At 38.3% G+C, this 24,248-nt stretch overlaps 1 protein-coding gene across 1 annotated transcript in view; it reads left to right on the top strand.

The window, feature by feature from the left end:
• LOC123868526 (E3 ubiquitin-protein ligase MIB1) overlaps window positions 1-24,248 on the top strand; it is a 201,531-nt gene that overhangs the window by 39,236 nt on the left and 138,047 nt on the right. Inside the window, exon 11 of the mRNA XM_045911082.1 lies at window positions 19,007-19,158. Coding sequence (XP_045767038.1) covers window positions 19,007-19,158 — 152 coding nt within the window. The remainder of the gene's footprint in view (window positions 1-19,006; window positions 19,159-24,248) is intronic.

Here is a 24,248-nt window from a genome sequence, read left to right on the forward strand (position 1 = left end):
GTGCGCGAGTCTGACTTGCACTTGGCCGGTTTTTATTGCGTTTAACGACAATCATGTTTAATAAAAAGCAATGATGAGGTCTAGGTTGGCACGCGCTTGCCTAGAATCCACGCCTACCACAATCGTATAGTTCCAAGTTCGAATTGAATCAGACTGTTCCTGTATGCTATCAATGCTTTCCGTTAAACTGCGATTATCTGTGGGACTTAGAAAAATATCTAGTCTCTAGAGTTTTTCTGTGAAATTACAACGGACAAACACATACGGACATAATTATAATAAAAACCAGATTTGTGGGCTTAGTATCGTGCAAATAACTACAGGAGCTCAAGAAAGGCAGATTATTTAAAAATTACCGACTTCCATATAATTTCATTTAATTGTTCGTACATTAATAAAATATATTGTACCTAGAGTTATTAGATAGGTAGATCAAAAAAATCGTATACCTATATGGGTACGGATAAGAAGCTCGAACACTGGTGTCGATGAAGACCAGTAGGCTGTAGCGGCTACAGGTACCTACTTGTGCAGCAAATTATGCAAAGCGTCTTCCGCGCGGCGTCGTTCGCGGGCGTTGCGCTCGCGGGCGGCGTAGGGCGGCCGCAGTCGCGCTCTTTCCTCACTCGTACCGAAATAACGACCTCAATTTGCATAACAATGCTCGTCACCCCTTGCTCCCCACCAGTGGCTTTCGCAGGCAACGCGGCTGTCCCACCGGACTCGACACCTTTTTTTTGTTCAGAAAATCTGTCCAGTATGAGCTGTCCATTAAAATTCATAAAATACGCCCGCAAAATTAAAATAAAATGAAAGTAAATCTCTCAAACCACAGTAAATGTCATTCAGGCTTTCAGGTAGCTCGATTTTTCGAACTTTTAGATTTCAGACTCGGTTAATTAATTTAAGACAAAATAGAATACTCTGCATAAACCATCATGCCCATGTATGGTCGTTTTTGAAGTGTGATAATATGTGCTTATTTTAGTCCGCCTCCTAAGGTTGAGCTATTGACGCTTCTGTTTGCTTTACATAGATCAATACACTATTTATAGCAGCATATTCAAGAAGATAAAATCATTCAACTATATTCTTCTGCAGCATTTGCTTTACGCGACAAGCAGCTCTGACCGCATCTGTAACTTCTTCCAACTTTCTGTTTTAATTGAATCAAAGTTTTCGGCTTTTTGCGGCAAGCCTGCCAGCCACGCACGCTCTACTAACTCCAATAAACTTTCTTTATTAAATTATCAGAAGTATAGAAACATTCCCCATTCGAGTGTGGAACAAATTGAGAATAATCGTGACTTACTATCGGTATATAAAAAAAAAAAAAAAAAAAAAAGTAAGTTTTCGTCGCTACTGAATATACTCGTAGCAAACTTGTAAAATATGTAATTGAAAAATTTAAAAGGTCACTATGAGTTCAAGGTCAAAAGAAATCTTATTGGATCACTTTGTTGTCTGTCCGCCTGTCGTGTCTGTCAAAACACCTATAGGGTACTTTAACATCAATCAAGAACATCAATTTTGGAGCGCCACCCCTAGAATCATGAAAGTGAGGTGGGTAGGTCTTATAGCACAGGTAAAGAGAAAAATCCGAAAACTCTGAATTTGTGGTTATATCACAAAAAAATATTGAAAATTGTTATTTTTTGTACGATTGTACGGAACCCTTCGTGTGCAAGTTCCACACGCATATGACCTTCTTCTATACATATAATAAAATTGTAGAAAAGTGGTGTCTGTACAATGGAAATATATAAAAAAAAGTAGCAGGGGTTGTTATTATATCGATGCCGAACCCGAAATTGTAATTAATTTTTTTTTGTCTGTTTGTCTGTTTGTCTGTGTGTTTGTGCACGCTAATATCAGAAACGGCTTATTCGATTTAGATACGGTTTTCACTAATATATTGTAGTAAGCTTCACTTAACATTTAGTGTTTATTTCATGTCAATCGGTTCATAAATAAAAAAGTTATGTCAATTTAAAGAATCACGGCGAACATTTTTAACGTACAGAGTACGTACTACACGCCTCGCGCCTGAGCGTCCGTGGCTATATAAAGCGCGCTGAGAGCCATTCCACGCGAACGAAGTCGCGGGCACAGCTAGTTTTTAAATATATTGTTCTGATGCACTAATATCCCTAAAAGACTAACACACAAAAATGACCTTCGCAAATTGAATCACGAATTTATCTTTACATATTACAAGCTGTGTATTAGTTATATTACATGTTAGTATATTGAATACTAGTTGATGCCGCCGACTTTATCCGCGTGCATTTAGGTTTTTAAAATCTCGTGGGAACTCTGGTTTTCAGAAATTAAGTAGCCCCTATGTATTTCCAGGTCTTTAACCATATCCGTGCAAAAAAATCACACCTATCTTTTGCTTCGTTGCGGCTGGATTGAAGAACAAACCAACACATTCGCATTTATAATATGCGTAGTGATGTAAAGATGTACGATTATATCTATAGTTCCCCGGTAGGCAATTGTCTACTCTATAGTTTCGAAGCATACCATAGTCCGCTTGGGAGTAGTTGCAGTTTTACTAATTTATAAATCCAACCGCCTAAGACAGCTAGCTGCCTTTCAGACAGTCTTTATACAAGAAACAGGAACTCTACTAGAATGCTATTATCAGTCACGTAATAAACCGCTGACTTTTCATGTCCCGAATTCAAATTTGAGCAAATGTGTCGCTTTGTGTCGGTCTTTGTTGTATTTTGCCTTTGTGCTTAAATTTTCTTCCTGTTATTTCGGACGAGACCGGACCGTCCTCCTGTTATTTCATTTCGGTCGTGTAATTTGAAATTATTATTTCAGGGGCCTATTTATTACATAAAATTTGTTAGTCAAGCGTAAATTAATTTTCCCTAAATTAGGTATTGTACGAATATTTTTTATTTTAGCTTTAGAGAAAAGTTTCAGTAACTCACTAGTCTTGGGAATTAATTAATTCTGAAATACGAAATAAAAAATTATTACATGTTGAAAGAGTGAGTGTCTTCCATGTTATTAAGAATTGTTTATTTTCCAGTCTCTCTCCAGAAAATACGCGATATATTTAACATAACATCCTACTAGTATTCTATATTCATGTGCGAGGTGGCTCTACGCGCAGCTTCATATAGTTCAGTATTATTATACTACACAAGGTTTCGTAAGACGGTCGTTGCGGATATTGGAGATTTACCTAAGTGTGACGAGATCCCAACAAGACTTGCCATGCCGGAGCTCTTTCTATTCGAACCGAGCGCCACATACAATGCTCCCCTAGTTTTCGTAATAGTTTTCCCTGTTGTCATATCCTTCCTCAAATATTTTATATTGGTTCAGTTTCATTATATTCTGAAAAGTAAGGGAAAATAGGTTCTACTGAATAAAATGTACGATGTAGTAGTTTGCAATTCAAACAAGGCTTTCTCGAAACTGTACCAGTCCATTTTATACTTGCAATGATTATATAATATATGTTTTTTACATTTTAAGGAATTTGCCTTATTCTACCACGCCCATAACGTATAATTGATTCCAAAGTACGGAGGAGCTAATAATATCATTACTTTATTTTTGACGTTTATTTTGCTAATTGCAATTTGTTTCTCAACGAAAATATATTTTTGTACGAATTCATTTTATTATTATTCTTGATCAGATTACGGGGCTTAAATATATCTTCGTGTTATACTGTTTACTTAACCCGTGTCAGCTGATTCACGAAAAATAAACGTTATTCTCAAAGGTACGCTAACATTGGCCTCGTAAAAAGCTACAACGATAGACTTAACGTGGGGGTAAATGCAGCCGGCAGGTACGCCGGCGTGATGACAGTGGTACAGCTCCCTGCGGGCCCCTTCCGCGATCCTCGTAAATTGCGAATATTAGATTATAAGTACGGACTGTGGCGAGCAGCACGGGGGCCATCAGCCGAACGCCGAACCCGCTCGGCGCTTTACATCGTGTCGTGATCTGAATCTGCTTTTTACCTATTCCCCACTGCCTCATTCGCTCGCTCCAGCTCCAATATTTCAGCGATGACACAGATTCGTTATGATATCTGCGTGATATCCTGAATTATTAAACCGTTAGGTACATACGTGTTGGAAATTGGATTTGTCTAAATTTAACAAACACTTCATTGATACTGCACCGATGTTAGTTATTTGAATACGAATTTGGTTATAAAATCAACAAATTATCCAAACGCTGATAAACTAGTTTAGATATGTAAACATAACGGCATTTACTTAAAACCGCAATACGGAAAGGTTTTAACGATTATTAGTATTACATTTGATATTCCAATGTGAGGAAAACATATCAAGCTTGCAAAATACAAATGAACAATTAAAGCATACAAGATCTCTTAGTCTCAGATGTTTCAAAGTCGTTTAATCCTGAAATTATTTTAATAGGATGCATTTTGCTATGTTCCTTATGCTGATCATGATAATAACACCAGCTGCGACGGTGCGACGGTGTCAGTTAGCCTACCCCGCTCCGTAACGGCTTCATTAGGCGAGCTCCGCGCGTCGCGTGTTCTGAATCAAGAATCTTATATGCTTTGCACTCCTATATTCGTTATACACTTGCTTTGATCCTGTGTCTGATTCGACTCGACAGTGCAGTGTCTTGGTTTTAATTGAAGAAAGCTAACTATGGTTATCTATCTGAACATATACAAGTGTAAATTAAAAATTTATAACACCCCCGACAAGTGAAGGTTACAGTAATAACTAGAAAAGAGCTGATAACTTTCAAACGGCTGAACCGATTTTCTTGTTTATGTCTAAGAACACTCTCGATCAAGCCACCTTTCAAACAAAAAAAAACTAAATTAAAATCGGTTCATTAGTTTAGGAGCTACGATGCTGCAGACAGATACACAGATACACACGTCAAACTTATAACACCCCTCTTTTTTGGTCGGGGGTTAAAAAAAAGATTGGTCCAGACTGATTACTGACGGATCTATCAACGTATAGCCGAAACCAAGTTGGGATAAGAAACTTACAGTTAACTTACTTTTAACTTCAACTGAACCAAAGTAGAGCGAATGATGCCAAGAAGCATAATAAATCGTTCGCATAAAGATACATTGACACAAAATACAAATCGAGATATAGATATTTATAACAAGTTTGTGCGGAGTTCAAGAGAAATCTTATCTGATGGGACAAACTTTTGCCAAGACAAATTATATGTAGCAAATAAAGCGGTAAAGTTTTATGATACGCAGGGTTATCAGAAGTGAGTCGAGCTGTATTATATAGAAGTACGTGGGCTGTATGCTTACACAACTGTATTAAATGCCGCTCGTTGCTTCTCATTATCTCGCTACCCCTGTAAATTAAGAACATATTATTACCATGTCGCCCGTCACCCACGTTTATTAACCAAATACTTAATACACGCATGCTACGCTATTTTTAACCCCCGACCCAAAAAGAAGGGTGTTATAAGTTCGACGTGTGTATCTGTGTATCTGTCTGTGGCATCGTAGCTCGTATACTAATAAACCGATTTTAATTTAGTTTTTTTTTGTTCGAAACGTGGCTTGTTCGAGAGTGTTCTTAGCTATAATCCACGAAAATCGGTTCAGCCGTTTGAAAGTTATCAGTTCTTTTCTAGTTATTACTGTAACCTTCACTTGTTGGGGGTGTTATAAATTTTTAATTTACACTTGTACAAATGTACGTCTACGTTTTTGAGTTTACATGAAATGGTAAATAAAACTTTTTAAATCCTATTAAATGAACGCAAATGTCAAAGCGCCATGGGTACCTACCTATTTTATTTAAACTAGTAGCTAGTTCAAAGCGTTGTTTGTAAAGTTCCAACTTGAAGTATCTTTTAAAAATTCTTTTTATATACGTCAACCTGGGAAAAGTTCCACTTAGTTTCGTTCGTCTGCCCGACACCGTATCGTAACTCCTAAGTAGAAACAACGCGAGTGGTTGCAAAACCCAGGGACGCTTTTAAGATCTTTCCATAATAAATTCCAGCTGCAAACTATAGTGTTACGCAGAGTCTTGAGTTATCTCTGATTTTAGTACGTTTTAATATACCTTTCTTATACCTATTTAATTAATACTTTGAATAAGTAATTAATTAAGTATTGTTTTGCGATTGGAATTAATATCGTTCTGTTCCAATATGTTGCCTATGTCAAAAATAAATTATTTTTAAGTGATTATTGAATAGAGAGTCTACTAAAATACATAAAATTTACGTTCTTATTAGTTTTAAGTGTAATTACCGTTTTCAATTATCGACTAAGCTAAAAAAAGTACTTCAAATGTCTAGGTGTCACATTTCAATCTATACTATTTTTAATAAATAAAATTGGAGTGTCTGTCTGTAATTTCGAAATAACTACCGCATATTAAGGTCATATGGTTATTTGAACGATACTATAACTGAATCACACGTTTTTAAAATTTTTGTCTGTCTGTCTGTCTGTCTGTCTGAAAAGGCTAATCTTGAGAACGGCTGAACCGATTTTGACGGGATTTTCATAGACAAGTAGAGAATTGACCAGGGAGTAACATAGGCTACTTTTTTAACCGACTTTCAAAAACGGAGATGTGTTTTTCTACCTATGTACATCGAAATCTCCGAGATTTCTGAACCGGTTTGCGTTATTTCTTTTTTATTCGATAGAGGAACTTTGCGACATTGTTTCATAAAAAATTTGGAGTCCAACTCCTCAATCCTGATGCTGCAGGGGATCTGACAAATCCACGCGGGCGAAGCTGCGGGCATCAGCTACTTATTTAATAAAAGGTAACTAACCGCTGCGTTTTGATGTTTGATGAAAAGTTGCTGATTTTATTAGTTGACAACCTCATTTATAGCAGCAGGCAGTTTATAGCTACATAACCACATTATTGATAGGACATCAAGAAACATAATATCACGAATTTTCTATAGTTACTTATCATAATATCTTGAATTAAACCAGCCAAGCTTGGAAAGTGGCGGCTAGGTTCGTACGCATCTCACTCGGCTCTCGCCCTTCATTTTGCCGGCGTACATGGAACCCGATTCTGTGAGCGTAGAGATAAAACGTATGTTCATTTTATTTTCACATTTGTCAGCGTTCGTTTTGTGCCCACTAACATAAATTGGATGTGGAGGGAAACCCCGCAGGTGAATGTAAAATAGCCGGCTTTTCCCAAGATAATACCTTCGAAATTTTACGACACCATTATGGGATTTATTGGCCGTGTCACATTTAGAAAGAATATTTCTTTAAATATTTTCATAAGACTGCCTTCGCCTATCTCTTTCAAGATATTTTTCTTTCCCGGCTTCATCAAACGGTGACTGTACTAAAAGAAGCAGATTACGTCTAAAGTTGAGTTCACATTTATTTCTAAATAGCCTTCGTGAAGTGGGTAAGTTGGTAAAGATCCTTATAAATATCTTCCTGAAATAAAATGTCCTGCACTGCACGTTGTCGCGTACTAAATCGCCAGTTTGTAAACAGCGTCTTTAATGTCTGTGCAGAAACTATGTGCTTACAAATGTACAACAGGACGAGCGGGTACTGCCAATAACTATTGTCTCGTGCAATAATGGTCGAACCAGGCGTTCAATTAAACGCACCAATTCGGTCACAGATAGCCCGTTAAACGCTACGCATCGGATACTCGCCCGACACCAGCCTCATTTCATTCTAAGCGACTTGTGCAAATAGAAGCCTCCGTGTGGGGAACGAATGGTATACATGCAAAGGGAGAGATAGAACGCTTTTATTACCTCACGATGCGTATTTATTTTTTGTTATTATTGGCTATACTCGTACCTATATAAATTACATAAATAAGATTGTTCTTTGATTTCTGTTTGCCTGCTATCAAAGTATTCAGTTGTCTACAGAATCTGCCGCACAGATTCCTATCTCGTGTGAGGATATATATTTGAACACACTTATATATTGTTTATTCATATATATATGTAGGTATACACGATTTAAATGGGGAATTAAAAACTTTGTATAAGCTTTTTGGAGTTTTTTTTTTCTTTTGGATTTCTCATTAAGCTGACGAAGCGTTTTACATTTTACTTTTCTTATTGACAACAAAATCTTCGATCGAATAAAGCATTCTATCTTGGCCTGACAATTTGTAGGTCAAATAATTAACTAATGAAAATCGTGCCCCTCAGTTTTACTTCATAAATATTATCCTCATGGCCCGTTACCACGACCTGTCGATAAATTAATGGAAGGGCCGACGTCACCTGAAATTTTATGTTTCCTTTCTTTCTTCGCACTCCTCGCTTATATTTTATTACCGGCGACCTTTTCGCAAGGTGGAACGATAGCTGTCATTTAAGCAATTTCCTTAAAACCCAATCATTGTATCCATATTTTTTGTTCTTCGGTGTATAGAATGGAACATAAAATCTCTGCGAATTCTGGTAGGTACACTACAATACCATTAGCTCTGGCATTTCTGATATGTATTTAACGGTTTTGTGTGGTTGTAACCGTAAAATATATTTCTTAGTGAAATAAATATACCTTCGGGATTACGGCAGTACTGCGGATGTATTCGTATATTCTTAAATTGACTATTTCTTGCAGTTTTGCTTGTAGTTTATTTTATCACTTACACTAATGAAAATATTAATATTTGTGCATCTAATATCAATCTACATTTTTTATAATGTCTGTAACTTTTACAGTAAATACATGATTTTGTGTGTAATTTAAGGAGAATAAACAAGTTTTATTTAAGAAGTAAACAAGTGTAAATTAAAAATTTATAACACCCCCGACGATCCAAAGTATCTGAGTTTTCCAAAACATCATTTTCAAATAAATAATTATGTATCAAGGCAACGTCCATCTTGACAGCTTGACATTTGTCAATTGACATAATATTATGAACCTAACGGTTATCTAACCTTCTTTTCTACAAGAAAACTAGAAAAGAGCTGATAACTCTTAAACGGCTGAACCAATTTTTTTAGATTATAGCTAAGAACACTCTCGATCAAGCCACCTTTCAAACAAAAAAAAAACTAAATTAAAATCGGTTCATTCGTTTAGGCGCTACGATGCCACAGACAGATACACAGATACACAGATACACAGATACACAGATACACAGATACACAGATACACAGACACACAGATACACAGATACACACGTCAAACTTATAACACCCCTCTTTTTGGGTCGGGGGTTAATAAGCACCAGTTCAAAAAGCACGTTAGCTAGAGTAAACCCAGCTAACGTGCTTTTCAGACTGAAGGGCATCACTTCTTTTTAACCCCCGATCCAAGAAGAGGGGTGTTATAAGTTTGACGTGTATATCTGTGTATCTGTCTGTGGCATCGTAGCTCCTAAACTAATGAACCGATTCTAATTTAGTTTATTTTTTGTTTGAAAGGTGGCTTGATCGAGAGTGTTCTTAGCTATAAAAGAAGTAAATCGGTTCAGCCGTTTGAAAGTTATCAGCTCTTCTCTAGTTTTCTTATAGAGGTTTTTGTGTCGGCGGTTTTTTAAATTTTGAGTTATACCTACCTATTAATTATACTTTCAGGATCTATCACACTTCGTTGATCTAATACGGGATGGCAAGTGAATATGTACCTAATTATCCAAAAGGGTGGGCGCAGATTTTATTAGTTGAAATCCAGGCTGATGTTAGAACTGTGAAAGTTTATCTGCCTGCTATCTTTTCACGGCCCATCTGCTTAACCGTTTCAGACGAAATTTAAGTGCCTGCCTCTGATCGAACTTCGCACTCCCTGTATAGGAGGCCGAAGTCTTAACCACTAGGTATATGTATATGTAGTCGAGTTCTTGAATACGGCTCTAATGATTTGGATGAAATTTTCTGTTTTGATAATAATGTTTTATTTTCCAAGTGTATTTTGATAGTTCTCACCTATCACCTCAATACCCGCGGGAATACTAGGATAACAGAGTTTATTGGAAATGGTTGTAACGATTTGGATAAACGATAGATGCCGAACGAAGCTGACTTGCGCCCAGATACTGATAAGTAGTATAAGTAAATAGGTAGTTACATTACATTTTACTTTACCCACATGTTTATTTCAGACGGAATTTTATTTTATGTGGAGTCAGATATTGATGCGAATCTCTTGCCGTGGCTATTTTAACCCGGGGTTCGTTTGGTGCCACATTACGGACACCTGCGCAACATGTAGGACGGTAGACGGAAAAAGTCCCTACACTTTTCGAACCGTAATCTCAACGGCACACTCGCATCGTAGTAATATTCGCCTAATAAATACTTCCCATTCCGAACATTCACTATGTACCTATTGAAAGTTTGAAAATTGTTATTGGAAATGCGGACCCAAATATTTTATGCGTCCTGTTATTGCAGGTACCGCATGTTTTGGTACTAAATTTGATAGTTAACACGTTGTTTTTTCCTAATGTACAACCTAATACTTACTACCGATTACATACATTGTTTTATGCTAGTGTCACATGTCGCGTTTTCCATGTAATAAATATTCATTCACTGTTTGTCCCACCGCCGACGAGGAAGAGACTAGCTGTCGACTATTATCTTGCTTAAAAAACCTAGAATCGATATATTATTCCGTATCAATAAAGAGATACTTAAATATATAAATAGTAAATCACTGACTGTACACACTTTCAGAGAGAACTCTTTCGCCACTAGTTTGTCGCAGCGACAAGAGCTATTAGAGAAAAAACTCGCTTAGCAACGCTCTCAATACACCCTCGCATTTTCGTATAGATGTACAAGTAAGTTAGTATATGTCTCGGCGACCGGTGCGAGTAATCCCCGTCAAACTCGCCCACTCGCTCATTGCCCAGATAAAACTATCCCAACTATCGCTTCTTGTTACTTGCCAACTCATTTCTAGTTTTTAGCTCAACTAAAAGTAAATCGTATAAGTATCTTTACTTTTTTATTCCAAAGAGTTGGTAACAGTTAATTAAAGAACTCAAATCAGTAGCATTGTAGATTCTACAAACCCATATAACTTTTAAAAGCTAATCTCCCCGCCAGAAGTTGAGTAGGCGTAAAGTTGGATTCTTCATCAATCTAACCCATAAACTCTCAGAAGCGAAAAGGGAATTATAAAGTTTTATATTACATAATATCGGGTATTGAAGTTGTAAGAATTAAGATTGACTGAATAAGTGTTACGAGTATCTAATTCAAAAAGGTTAGGTACTTTTAAATACGTTAAAGAACATTCGTTTTACAAAGTTGTCCTTTTAGATCCGATTAACATCTTCGATCGGCCAAGGGTATGTATGTATTTGTTTTGCGAATTATACTTTGTTTATGTTCCCCCTGCACGCAGGTAGAGCTGTGATTACGCCAATCACCTCTCATTGTTCCAGTGAGAGAGCCGCTGAATTACAGCGACACACTAAAACCTGGGCCGATAAATTAACTCCACCGCACGTAAAACAATACACATTTATTTTGGCAATTTTAGGTTTAAATGTTGTAGGTATATAAATCTAATCTATCTGGACTTTTGCATACAAATAATTGGACTATCAATCTATAAAATTATACGCATGCTACCGCTAACGCTATTATTAACATAACCGGACCTAGGATTGATTATTATTATATATGGTAATATAGTGAATTAATTTGAAACGTTGAGCCTGTTAGCTATACCTATGTATCGTACATGGTTGGTATGTCGATTACTTCATAAGAAATCTACAACCTAATAAATGAAGTATTATATCATCATCATCTTCAACCGATAGACGTCAACTGATGGAGATAAGTCTCTTATAGGGACTTTCAAACGCCACGGGCGGTCGTGCGCCGCCAACCGACAGACATTGGGATCCCAATGTATGTTGTGTGTATTATATACGTTCTTCCAAAATTAAATTGGGTCAGGAAATTAAATTTTAAGTGTTAAAGATTTGAAAGAAGTCGCAAATGTGATGTGAACCACAGAGGCGGGCGCAGTGCAGGCGTACACGGCGCTAAATCTCGCTGAGTACATTACCGTTTTCCAATATCTAAAGCAAAGCGCTCGCCGCGGCCCCGCTCCTAGAATAACAAAGAACTGCGTGGTTGAGATATTGGAGCACTAATGGACTGCGGTATTTATGAAACGACCTACTTTATCACACAGTTCTTCTATCTTTATTTGTTAGTAAGAACCTCGGGATGACGATAAATAATACCAACTCTATCTCGGATCTAGTGTGAGCGTAAACTAAGAGGTTAATCCACCCATTCGAGCTTAATTGTAACTAATAGCTTATTTGAGCAATCCGCGCCTCCACTAACTCTTCTACATTAAGTAGGAAAAATAATTTGCTATGTTTTAGGGTTCTCTGCAATGATATAAAAATATCCTTCCATCTTTTGTCTATTAATAAAAATCATATTAAACTATATAATAACTGATAAACACAGTCGAAAGTTTGTGTAGAGAGCATTTGCTAATAGAATAACTTTGAAGCCAGATTTAAAAATAGTAAAAACACTGTCGCATAGATACTCATATACAAATGTGTCATAAAAGAAATAAATGAAATATATAAACATAGAAAAAAAGATTAATTATACATAACAAGTGTAAATTAAAAATTTTCAACACCCCCGACAAATCATTTTCAAATAAATAATTATGTATATCTAGGCAACGTCCATCTTGACAGCTTGACATTTGTCAATTGACATAATATTATGAACCTAACGGTTATCTAACCTTCTATTCTACAAGAAAACTAGAAAAGAGCTGATAACTCTTAAACGGCTGAACCAATTTTTTTGGATTATAGCTAAGAACACTCTCGATCAAGCCACCTTTCAAACAAAAAAAAGTAAATTAAAATCGGTTCATTCGTTTAGGCGCTACGATGCCACAGACAGATACACAGATACACAGATACACAGACACACAGATACACAGATACACACGTCAAACTTATAACACCCCTCTTTTTGGGTCGGGGGTTAAAAATAGTTAAGAGACAACACAATTAAAACTAAACATAAGCTACGATTACTCGAGGCTTATGTTTAGTTAATTAAAATAAAATAAACACATCGTTTATTTTGACAAATACCTACACAAAATAATAAAATCCGTGTGTCTGCTAACAAAACCTACCTGCTTTTGCATGATGCTGCAGCCTGCAGGGTTTGCTATTGCAGCACGATTTTCAGACCAAGTCTTAAGAGAAAAAAAACTGTTCAGTGAAGCAATCAAAATTACCAGTATTTATTTAATTTGTTCGAAATACGCTATGTACATGTGATGCTAAGTGCGGGGGCTTAATTCCGCACAATCAATCAAGGCGGCTGATGAGGGTGCACTCACCCGGCTAGTGTGGAGCCCGCACTACTTAACTCATTGAGCCAATCGATAATTGCTATCGATATGGATTGGCAAATTAATTCACTTACTTAATAACTTGCACGCTGAATCCCAACGTCCGGGAAATATTTTATCTTGCACCGAATTTCCATAAATTTAAAATTACCCCTCACCATTCCTATTTGGCAAACTTCCACGATGACAAAATGGATTTATTTTTGTTCCGCCAAATATAGACTTTCATTAATGCAACAATCAATGTATCTCCGGTTTTTTATATCAATTTTCACAGTGAGGCCAGTGAAAGCTCTAATGGTAATAGCGATATAAATCTACCTCACTTTTTTTATTTCATTACAAGTTAGCCCTTGCCGAGGTGAATTGAGATGGAAACGGATAACTTGGAAGGAGTATGGTAGTTTTATTACACCGTATCGGTCATTGTATTCGTTTTGATACATTTCCTTACCATCTTTAAACATTCTATAGACATAAATAAAAAGAGGAACTGACTAACTGACATACCAACGAACAGCTCAAACCGCTGGGTCTAGACACTTGAGGTTTTGCATTTAGGTATGTATGTTCTCTATAACGCAGAGTCAAACTTAAAACAATTTTCAGAAATAAATGTCTAGAAGTTTAAATATGGCGTATAATAATGAGTATCCGCAATATTTATGCGTTAGTGTCTATACGTGGGTAGGCTTCAAAAGAACTCAGGATTCGATTGGGGTCCGATCGCCCCGGGTCATATGGGGAGGCGCTCGTGTGTAATGTTTCGTGTTCAAATGTGAGTTACATGTAAATGTATGTTATTTCGCACGAACCAGGGTGGATTGTGGCGGGTAGCCTGTAGCTTGTAGCCTCCATCATAAGTCAGCGCATACTGCAATGGTGCGGTGCTCTCTGACGCCGGGCTATATGGCCCGTGAATAATCCTACCCCCTCCCCATAGTACTAGACGTAATGGTTTGGAATTAAACAATTAGTTGTTTTCTTTCTGCCTCGTCAATGATTGACCTCCGACTCAATGGTTCGAGCGTACATCGATTTTTCCCTTTTATCTATGTTGACCAGCAATCAAGCTGTGGTAAAGCAATAGCTTTTATATTCTTTTCTGTTGTATATGTAACTGATTCCCTTGTACAAGTGCCTGCTAGTACATACTAGAACGTGTATCTCCAAACAGATTTAAAACTACTGGCGAATGCTATTTATTTTTTATTTTATCTTTCCTCCCCTCTGTTTTCTGAAGATATAGATGTGTCTACCAATGAAGAGATTCCAGAATTGATCCCCGCTTGGAATAGGTAGTTTAAGAAATGAAGAATTATGACTAGTCTGACAGAGAAAAAGTGAATAGCTATAAGAGAAGCTATTTAAGTTTGTTGAGTAGCCTTTCCTTGACTAGCCGCTTGGAGGAGAATGTGCAAGGCGCTCACTTGGTTGTCTCTGACAGTGCGTTCCATGAACAAAATTCTTCATAGAAATGGAGTTCGTCATGTAACCAGTATTGTTAATAAGTACTGCCAGTAGGTAGGCTATTGAAGGACCTCAGATTAGGACCATACATTTCAAACCTAAGCCTAAATTTAGACTTAAGATAACTGGTGAAAGAGAGTTATTCAAGTTATTGAATACAAGTGTAAATTAAAAATTTATAACACCCCCGACAAGTGAAGGTTACAGTAACTAGAAAAGACCTGATAACTTTCAAACGGCTGAACCAATTTTCTTGGACTATTCCGCGCCTACGATCCAAAGTATCTGAGTTTTCCAAAACATCATTTTCAAATAAATAATTATGTATCTAGGCAACGTCCATCTTGACAGCTTGACATTTGTCAATTGACATAATATTATGAACCTAACGGTTATCTAACCTTTTCTACAAGAAAACTAGAAAAGAGCTGATAACTCTTAAACGGCTGAACCAATTTTTTTTGGATTATAGCTAAGAACACTCGATCAAGCTACCTTTCAAACAAAAAAAAGTAAATTAAAATCGGTTCATTCATTTAGGCGCTACGATGCCACAGACAGATACACAGATACATAGATACACACGTCAAACTTATAACACCCCTCTTTTTGGGTCGGCGGTTAAAAATGCCCAGTATCTACGGATGTCACATCTTTCGTAAGCCACTTGAGTTGAGCACAGTGATTAGATACTTGATTGAAGAAGATGGACCGAATGCACGTATTTAACAACCGGTCAAGTTTGTTCAGATATTCCTCGTTCCGGTCCGAGTAACAAGTGTCACCATAGTCAATAATAAGTAGAATAATCAAGTTAAGCAAGCAGGTGCAACTTAGTGTTAATTGGCAGAAAGTTTTTAAGTACATCATGGAATGTAGCGTGCTGAAGAATTTACGCGATACTTCGTTGACCTGGTTGCGCAAGCTATAGGAGTTGTCAATAGTTAAGTTTAGTTTTATGTTGCATAAGTAGCATTTTTTATAAAAGCTTAATTTATGTAAAGTGGTGCTTTTATAAGCTCTTACTTTAGAAAGGTTGTTGCGATAAATAAACTATGATGAAATATGTTTTGAATCAAAGACTTTCAGAGGGAGCATTAATTGCCTTTTTTTGAAGGTTTTTTGTATAATTTTATTTTCATGAATGTTTCTAGTTTATTGAGTCTCAATTAAAAAAAAATACCCATAGAATTCGAAACCCCCATTTTTAGGGTTCCGTATCTCCAGCGAAAAAAGGAACTCTTATCGTTGACCTAGCATCCTGTATAACAAGACAAGATATTGTGCCTTATAGCACAAGCAAAGGGAAAACTGCAAGCGTCATGCGTCACGGTGTGTCACGGTTGCTCACGTCAAAATATTCTCCATACATTTCTATATAAAATAATTCGCATAAATATGTCACCCCCAAAATGTTGCGGTCGCCTTTATTAAAGTCCACCTTTAGATGATTTATGACTTTATTTTTTTAAAATACTAATCCTTTTTATTTAGCTTATGTAACAGCCAGGCAAATATTGTAACTACATAGGTACTTAGTCAGAAACTACCTGTTCGATGTCACATAATAAATTGCGTATAATATGTAGGTACTCTATGTCCGTTATTCACGTTTTGGGTTGAATATTGTATTACGGTTTAGAATTTGAGTGTATAATAAGTTTAGAAAATTAAGTTTCATAAATATTAAACTTGGTAGGTCTAGGTATAATTTGCCTTTCAGCATTAAACTACCTCCGTTCGAAAAGTTCGTTACATATATAAATTTTATAACATCGTAAAGGTGGTGATTGAGAGTCGAAACGTTATGGCTTTAATTTAAAATTTCTAGACGAGTATGTTAGATGCCGCCCCGAGTGTTATAATATTCTTAAGGTGAGTGCTTCACGTACGTGTCGTCGGGGAGGGGCTGCAGCTCATGTGCACCTGCGGATATTGCCACGTAAATCAAATTTCTTATTTCTTCTCAACACTTATTTTTGCCTAGGATGTTTGCTCAGGGCTGCCGCATCTTTTACATCGTTTGCCATCGTTTAAGACGATTTATGTTAATGTAAACTGTTATGCACCAACTTTAGCAGCTTTTAATAAATTTTCCTATTTTAGCGTACTTTCAGGTACCTACTATATTTTATAAGTGCTTGTAATGGTTACGCTTTACGCAGCCAAACGACAGAAATAATCGTATGTAAATAGCTTTCCTAAATTGAGCGGATATTTTGGTAATGTACTAACATTACAATATTTTAGTGAAAATAGCAAAGTCTAAGCAGTTACTAAAAGGAAAGTCTTAAACTTATAAAATTAAACTGCACATTTATAACTTTGTTGCCGGTTTTGACTTAAAAGTATTTGGCAACGAATAGTACAGGAAACTTTGGCGCAAGTCCGCATTTGGCTCATATTGAACCTGTAATCTAGGTAATATATTTCTACGAGTACCTACATTCTGAAGGGCAATGCTCTAGAAATCAACCTAAATGGGCAACACCACCCAGTTATAGTACCTAGGTACTAATAATGTGAAATTGTTAGTTTTCTGAGCATACCGTCGTTGCTATTTCAATAATTAATCCATTTTTGGCCAGATATATCGCTGAAAAAGTCTGCTTCATTTTAAGTTATTCACCTAATATTAAGTGCACTATGTAGGTATTCGTGACCTGATTAGTTGGTATAAGAGTTATTCCATGCTATTAAATAATTAGCAGCGATGTGTGAAGCGCATAACTGCAGCGATGGCATGAATTACATTTGTAATAGTCATTTATATGCTGATAGGATTCGAATTAATTGTTACTCTGAGTAAGCGAAATTGCTCTAACACTGCAGTAGAGACGCATCTATTGCAATTTTCATGGCAAGGGAAACGTGCAATTTGATTCTTTCATATCAGAGATAAATGAAGTTAACAAGAATATAATCAACATGCCGTAAGTAAGTACTGACAAAACTTGTAAATATTATTTTTGTTGCACGAACTTAAAATGTATTTAAAATGCCAAGAGAACAGAGTAGGTGGTGAAATACAATAACAAATAGGCGGATATTATACGAAAAGCGCAAATACAATTTTCATTTTAAATGATACTAGAGTAGGAAAATCACTCATCTTACGGTATCTTGCAAATTAATTGTGGAATGACAGAGCACAACGCCCGCTCTCTTAATGCACGCTCACAAAGCGAAACGGCTTGGGCGGCACCGTAGTGGCACGTAGCGGTTGTGATTATCATAATGACGCGGTGGCCGCGCTTTTTGCGCCGTTCCTTCTACTACGGATCTCGACACCATTTTGGATTTTGCAGTTCCTGTGCAGCGAGAAACGCATCGCAGCTGAGCTCTTCGCTCGTCTTACGAGGCTCGCCTTAACTACGCTGAGACGCTTATAAATTATGCAAGTCTCCATAATCCACGCCCTAAATGCCGTCTCCGCCGCCTCAATTATTCATTCGGGCGGTTTGATGTTTTAGAAAATTGTCCCGATACTCAAGATGGGTGACGGTGTATTCAGAGCAGTAATGTGCTCTACGCAGCTGGCACCAGAGCCTGTGGTTTCGTAAGCTCCTCATCATGTTATCGTGTACGCCCATATGACCTACATTAATGCTCGTACGAATAACTCAGAACGAAGAGGCAAAATCACACTAATATTATAAAGGTGAAAGTTTGTGTGTGTGTGTGTGTGTGTGTGTGTGTGTGTGTGTGTGTGTGTGTGCGTGTGCGTGTGCGTGTGCGTGTGCGTGTGCGTGTGCGTGTGCGTGTGCGTGTGCGTGTGCGTGTTTGTGTGTGTGTGTGTGTGTGTGTGTGTGTGTGTGTGTGTGTGTGTGTGTGTGCGTGCGTGCGTGCGTGCGTGCGTGTGTGTGTATGTTTGTTACTCCTTCACGCAAAAACTACTGGACGGATTTGGCGGAATGAAGATAGAGAATATCCTGGATTAGCACATAGGCTACTTTTTATCCCGGAAAATCAAAGAGTTCCCACGGGATTTCGAAAAACCTAAATCCACGCGGGCGAAGCCGCGGGCATCGGCTAGTATTATCATACTTTCTAAAAATGACATTGTGATGACAGGCAAATAACATGTTAAACCGGAAAATTACATTTTAGTAGAAAATATGTTAGTAACATTGGTGAAAATAAAACCTGGTTTCTGATATTTATATTCCTCTTCAGGATTCCGAAGGAGATACACCACTGCACGACGCAATTTCGAAGAAACGCGACGACATATTGACTTTGCTGTTGGACCATGGAGCTGACATGACGCTCACAAACAACAATGGATTCAACGCTCTACACCACGCCGCACTCCGAGGCAATCCAAGGTAAATTTTTAAGAATTTATTCAAAATATTGCACGGAAAAATATAAAATATTTTCCTTGGAATATTTCTTGGTTATAGTTGTCTCAAAGGAAATGTATTTTTTCCTTGTCATTCTAACTTTATGCCTAAGGTACTTATTGTGTTTTATGACTCGTAAAAATAAGTTACCCGAAGTAAACAAAACCAAACAGGCGCAGAAATTCCTTCTACTATACTTTCTTGTGTTCTATGAAAAACGTACCTATTTAGGACGTACGTAGGACCTTAATTCTTGGACTTCTTGGACTAGTCGATGGGATTTCCTATCGGCAACATCTCAGGACCATCCGACTTTTTTCAGTATACGAGCACCAACATTTTTGAAAATTCACCTCTTAAGGGATTTAAATAGGGGACGACAGTTTGTAAGGAAGTTTATCGTTTTTGTTTTGTGAAGTTAGAAATATAGACATTGGTGGGCTTGGTCGTTGGATAAAAGTTAGTTGTATCAGCTCGTTCCAAAAACGCTGATACAACAGACTAATTCATAAACAAGCCGTAAGACAAAAGTCCACGTTTCTAACTTCAAAATGACATAATTCCTACACAAACATTCGTCCTTTATTTTACCCCCTTTGGGGATGAATATTCAAAGATCTTTTCTTAAAGTGCCAAGGTATCATGTTTCTAGATCCATCGTTGCCCGTCCGTTGCGTTGTTCATCAGTATCCACACGCGTTAGAATTTTAGTGAGTAGATTTTAAAGTAAACAGTGTCGCTTGTTGCCCGTCATTATCCCTAGGAAAATGGGTAGTTATGAGTGAGCCTGCCGCATAATAAACTGCTACGCGCCTAATGTCGCGGTCGGGAGCTCTCGTGTGACGTCTTTATTACTCCCTGCCACATGCGAATGTACACGTTACCCACGCAATATATTTACATTATCTCGACGATACACATTTTTTTACGTTTTTAAAGTTTCTCCTGCTTTGAATTCCAACCAAATGTAAATTAAAATAGAGTCATTTTTAAACATGAAGTCATATAATGGCTTTAAAAATTAAAAGAATTAGAGGTAGACCATCTCAAATAGCATGCGAAAAAATTGCGTTTTCATATGTAATACTTGCTGTCTTACTTACTTAGGGGCATGAGAATGGCCTGCCCGCGAAATTCAAATTTAATTGATTGTTTCGCAATTTGTAAACTAATACGACAACGTAGGCTTATGGTATTTTAATTGCGACAATGGCAATATCATCCTCACAGGTTTATATAAAAATCTTTACTTGAAAGGGTCCAGTTTAAGAAATTAATTCTAGTATCGACTAATTTGTGAGAATAGTCGATATACTAGAATTAATTTCTAAATTTGAATTTCGCGGGCAGGCCCGTCGCTTCCACCTTAAGTCTCTGAAAGTTTGATTGTTTAAAGGCACGGTCAGCGACTCGAGCTAAAGAGCGCGCAAGTGAGACCACTTGCATTGCTGAGTATTAGAAAAGAGAAAATATCTAGTTCAATAATGTAGTAAACAATCGGTTGCTAGGTTTCAGGAAAAGCAAATTTTCAGGAAAACCAATCGGCGAAACATAAGTGCTATTTATTGATCTTGAAAATAATTTCAGATCATTTATAGCAAACAAAAAGCGCCTGTAAAATCATGTGAAAAAAAAAACACCAAATGATTTTTTTTAAACGGGCAATCATGCCCATCGCATTCCTAAAAAGAAGATCATGGGATCGGTAAGTAAAATGAAGGAAATAAAAATATAAAATACGAAACTTAATTTACCTATTTCACACATTTTCATATACAAAGGACGATTCACGAACCAGTTTATATAAAACATTCAAGTTCAGGGTGAGTACTATAAAAAGTAATCGCCGTCATAAAAACCGGTTTAATTCTATTAAATCCCAGTAAAACCGTCGTTATCGCCGTCTAAATCGGCGCCACGTGTAAATCGCATACAAATAAGCCTTTTCTAATTTATTTTTACGTTACGCTTAGTAGGCATTGCAGTAAGTGATGATGATCGGATTTATTTAACATATAATAGATACCAACCGTCCCGGTTTTAATATAAAAGGAACCTGAACGTATTTTATGAATCAGTGAACAAAAGTTACGTAGAATAATGAATCTCTGCTGGAGAGTCGTGCGTAAAGCGGTTTATTTGTGAAGGGTCCAAGCAGGCACCCGAGCAGTGGAAGCTTGCTAGAAATTATTCCAGTCACGTGACGAGTCCTAGGGAAATAATACGAAATGCGTCTACGTGACCTGTTCATTATATTATGATAGACCGAAGTCGCGGTCACCTCTGTTCTGAGCGGTCTTTGGTTTCTTTATGATCCCGAATGGTTTTGAATTTGCAATAATCGACAAGATTTGTGCGGCTTTGTCTGACATAAATCCATACTTAATATGATAAATGAGAACGTAGTGTCTATCTGTCTGACTGTCAGTCAGTCAGTCACGGATGGGCCGTGAAAAGTTAGCAACCCACAGTGACGAAATTTGTAGAAAGATCTGATAAATCTGCCAAGGTTAGCTTTTTTTTTTTTTTTTTTTTTTTTTTTTCTTCGGGGGAGGAAAAAATCCCTACGGACATCTGCCTGCTGGCAGGGTGTGTCCGACTTGCACGGACTAAAATAACCTCCCCATGTCTGCCAAGGTGAGCACGGAACTGCGTGGCATTACATCATGCTGACCTCCCAAATCTCTATCTTCTTCTTTTCTTCTTTTTCTTTCTCCTCCCTTCGCATCATGGTAGCCCTCAGCATTTGGCTATATCTAAGCCAGGCGTCTTCGCTCGACAGCATGCGCGCCATAAGATTTCCGGCATTCAAGTCCTCCGCGTCGGTCGATCGAAGCGCTTTTGCCCTTAGGTCGGCACTACCTGGGCATTCGAATATTGCGTGTCTCGGGGTGTCTTCCTCTCCGCAAAAGTAGCAGCCTTCGCTCGGTGCTTTCCCAATTGCGAAGAGGTAGGTGTTAAACACCCCGTGACCGCTGAGCGCTTGTGTCAGCCAGCGGTCTACTTCCCCATGCTTCCTAGTGTGCCATTTTTCCAAGTCGGTGATGAGTTCTCTGGTCCAGCTCCCTTTTCCTGCTCCCGACCATTCGTTTGCCCACTCCTTCAAGGTGTCCTCTCGCACTTCTATAAGTGTTTGCTCCTTGCTATCGAACAGCTTAGCGCGTTCGCTTACCAGTTTCGCTATAGGGATAAGCCCAGCTATCACCAGCACGGCTTCAGTGGAGACTGTTCGATATGCTCCACAAATACCTATAGCCAGTCGTCTTTGGACTCCTTCCAATTTCTTCTTGTACAGTTCCACCTTCATAGCTTCCCTGAATATTGGTGCCCCGTAAAGAATTATGGAGTGGGCCACAGATGCCAACACCCTCCTCTTGCTCGCTCTTGGCCCTCCTTTTGTAGGCATAAGTCTATATAGTGCCTCTGTCAGCTTCTGGGCTTTATTAGCTACCTCTTCTATATGTTTTTTGTAGTTAAGACTCTTATCCAGCCATATTCCCAAATATTTAATGTGCTCTTTTGGTGTCACTCTAGCACCTTGGATCAAAAAATTAATGGGATTTAGCCTTCGCCTTCCACTAAACACTATCGCTTCAGTTTTTTCCGGCGCTAGGGAGAGCTGCCTTCCTTTCATCCAGGTGTTTATTCGGTCAAGTGCTGTGTTTGCCCGTGTCATGAGGGTAGCTTCAGTTTTGGCCACGACTAACAGAGCCAAATCATCCGCGAACCCCACCAGTTCTGTGCCTTCTTCCTGCGTTATTTGGAAAACGCCATCATATAGAATGTTCCACAGTGTTGGGCCAAGTATGGATCCTTGTGGGACTCCGCTACTAACTTGGATCCTCTCCTCCAAACCCTTACTATCCTTCACTTCAATGTATCGGTTCTCCAGGTAGCTACTAAGCAGGTTTTGAATGTAGCCTGGGAAACCTCTCATCCGTATCTCTAAAAGGATCTCCCTCCACGAAGCTGAATTGAAAGCGTTTCTCACGTCAAGGCAGATCAGCGCACATAGCTTTCTGGTATTCTTTGTGCCTTGCCTTGCCTTCATGGCGGTTTCCGTTACTCTCCTTACAGCCATGAGCGTGGACCGACCCTGTCTAAAGCCATATTGATGGTCGGAGAGGCCGCCGTGGTCTGGCAGTAGTTTTTCAATCCTGTTGAGAAGCAGTCTTTCCATCAGTTTGCCATAACAGGCGAGCAGGCAGACTGGTCTGTATCCTGTTGGGTCATCTGCTGGTTTTTTGGCCTTCCTAAGTAAGACCAGACTCGCTATCTTCCAGGCTGCCGGAAATGTTCCTGAGGCAAAGGACATTTGCATCACCCTTTTGATTTTCTCGGGTATCATCTGCACAGCTAATTTAACGATCTCTGGACACAAAAGATCAGGTCCTGGGGCCTTTTTTGGCTTAAGCCCTTCTGCTGCCTTTCTTATCTCTTCTTCTGTTAATTCCGCCATTTCGGAGGCATCTGCCATAATCCGGCCGAAGTTTGCGTGAGGTGGGAATAAGACTCTGACCACAGATTTAATGAGGTCCATGTCCAAGTGAGGTGGGGTTTGTCGCAGTTTTTTCGTGACGATTCTGTACCCTAGTCCCCAGGTATCCTGGTCTACCTCGTCGCAGAGCACTTTCCACTTCTCAGCCTTTGACTTGGTAATGGCAAGTTGGAGAGCTATTTTCGCTGCCTTATACTCTTCTTTCATTTGTTGAATACTTTCTGCGTTAGTCTCATCCTCCTTTGAATCTTCCTTACCCTTTTTCCGTCTTTCACGGGTGTATATTCTGCGGCGTCTTGTGCATTGATCTCTCTTTTGCTTTATCGCTGCATTCCACCAGTAAACAGGTGTTTTCCTAGGTAGCCCCTTTTTTGGCATTGCTCTATCACAAGCTTTCGTGGTTGCCATCACTAGCTCCTCAGGTGTGCTGATCTCCTTTTCCTTCAAGACGGTCTCCAGTATTTTCTGGTCTAACTTATCCAGTCTCCATCCTACCCGCTGCTGCTTTGGCGGTTTCCATTCATCCCGGGCTATGTGGAATTTTATGTATCGATGACCACTAAGGCTATCCTCG

This window comes from Maniola jurtina, chromosome 1, assembly GCF_905333055.1.
Source record: "Maniola jurtina chromosome 1, ilManJurt1.1, whole genome shotgun sequence".
Classification (NCBI taxonomy): domain Eukaryota; kingdom Metazoa; phylum Arthropoda; class Insecta; order Lepidoptera; family Nymphalidae; genus Maniola; species Maniola jurtina.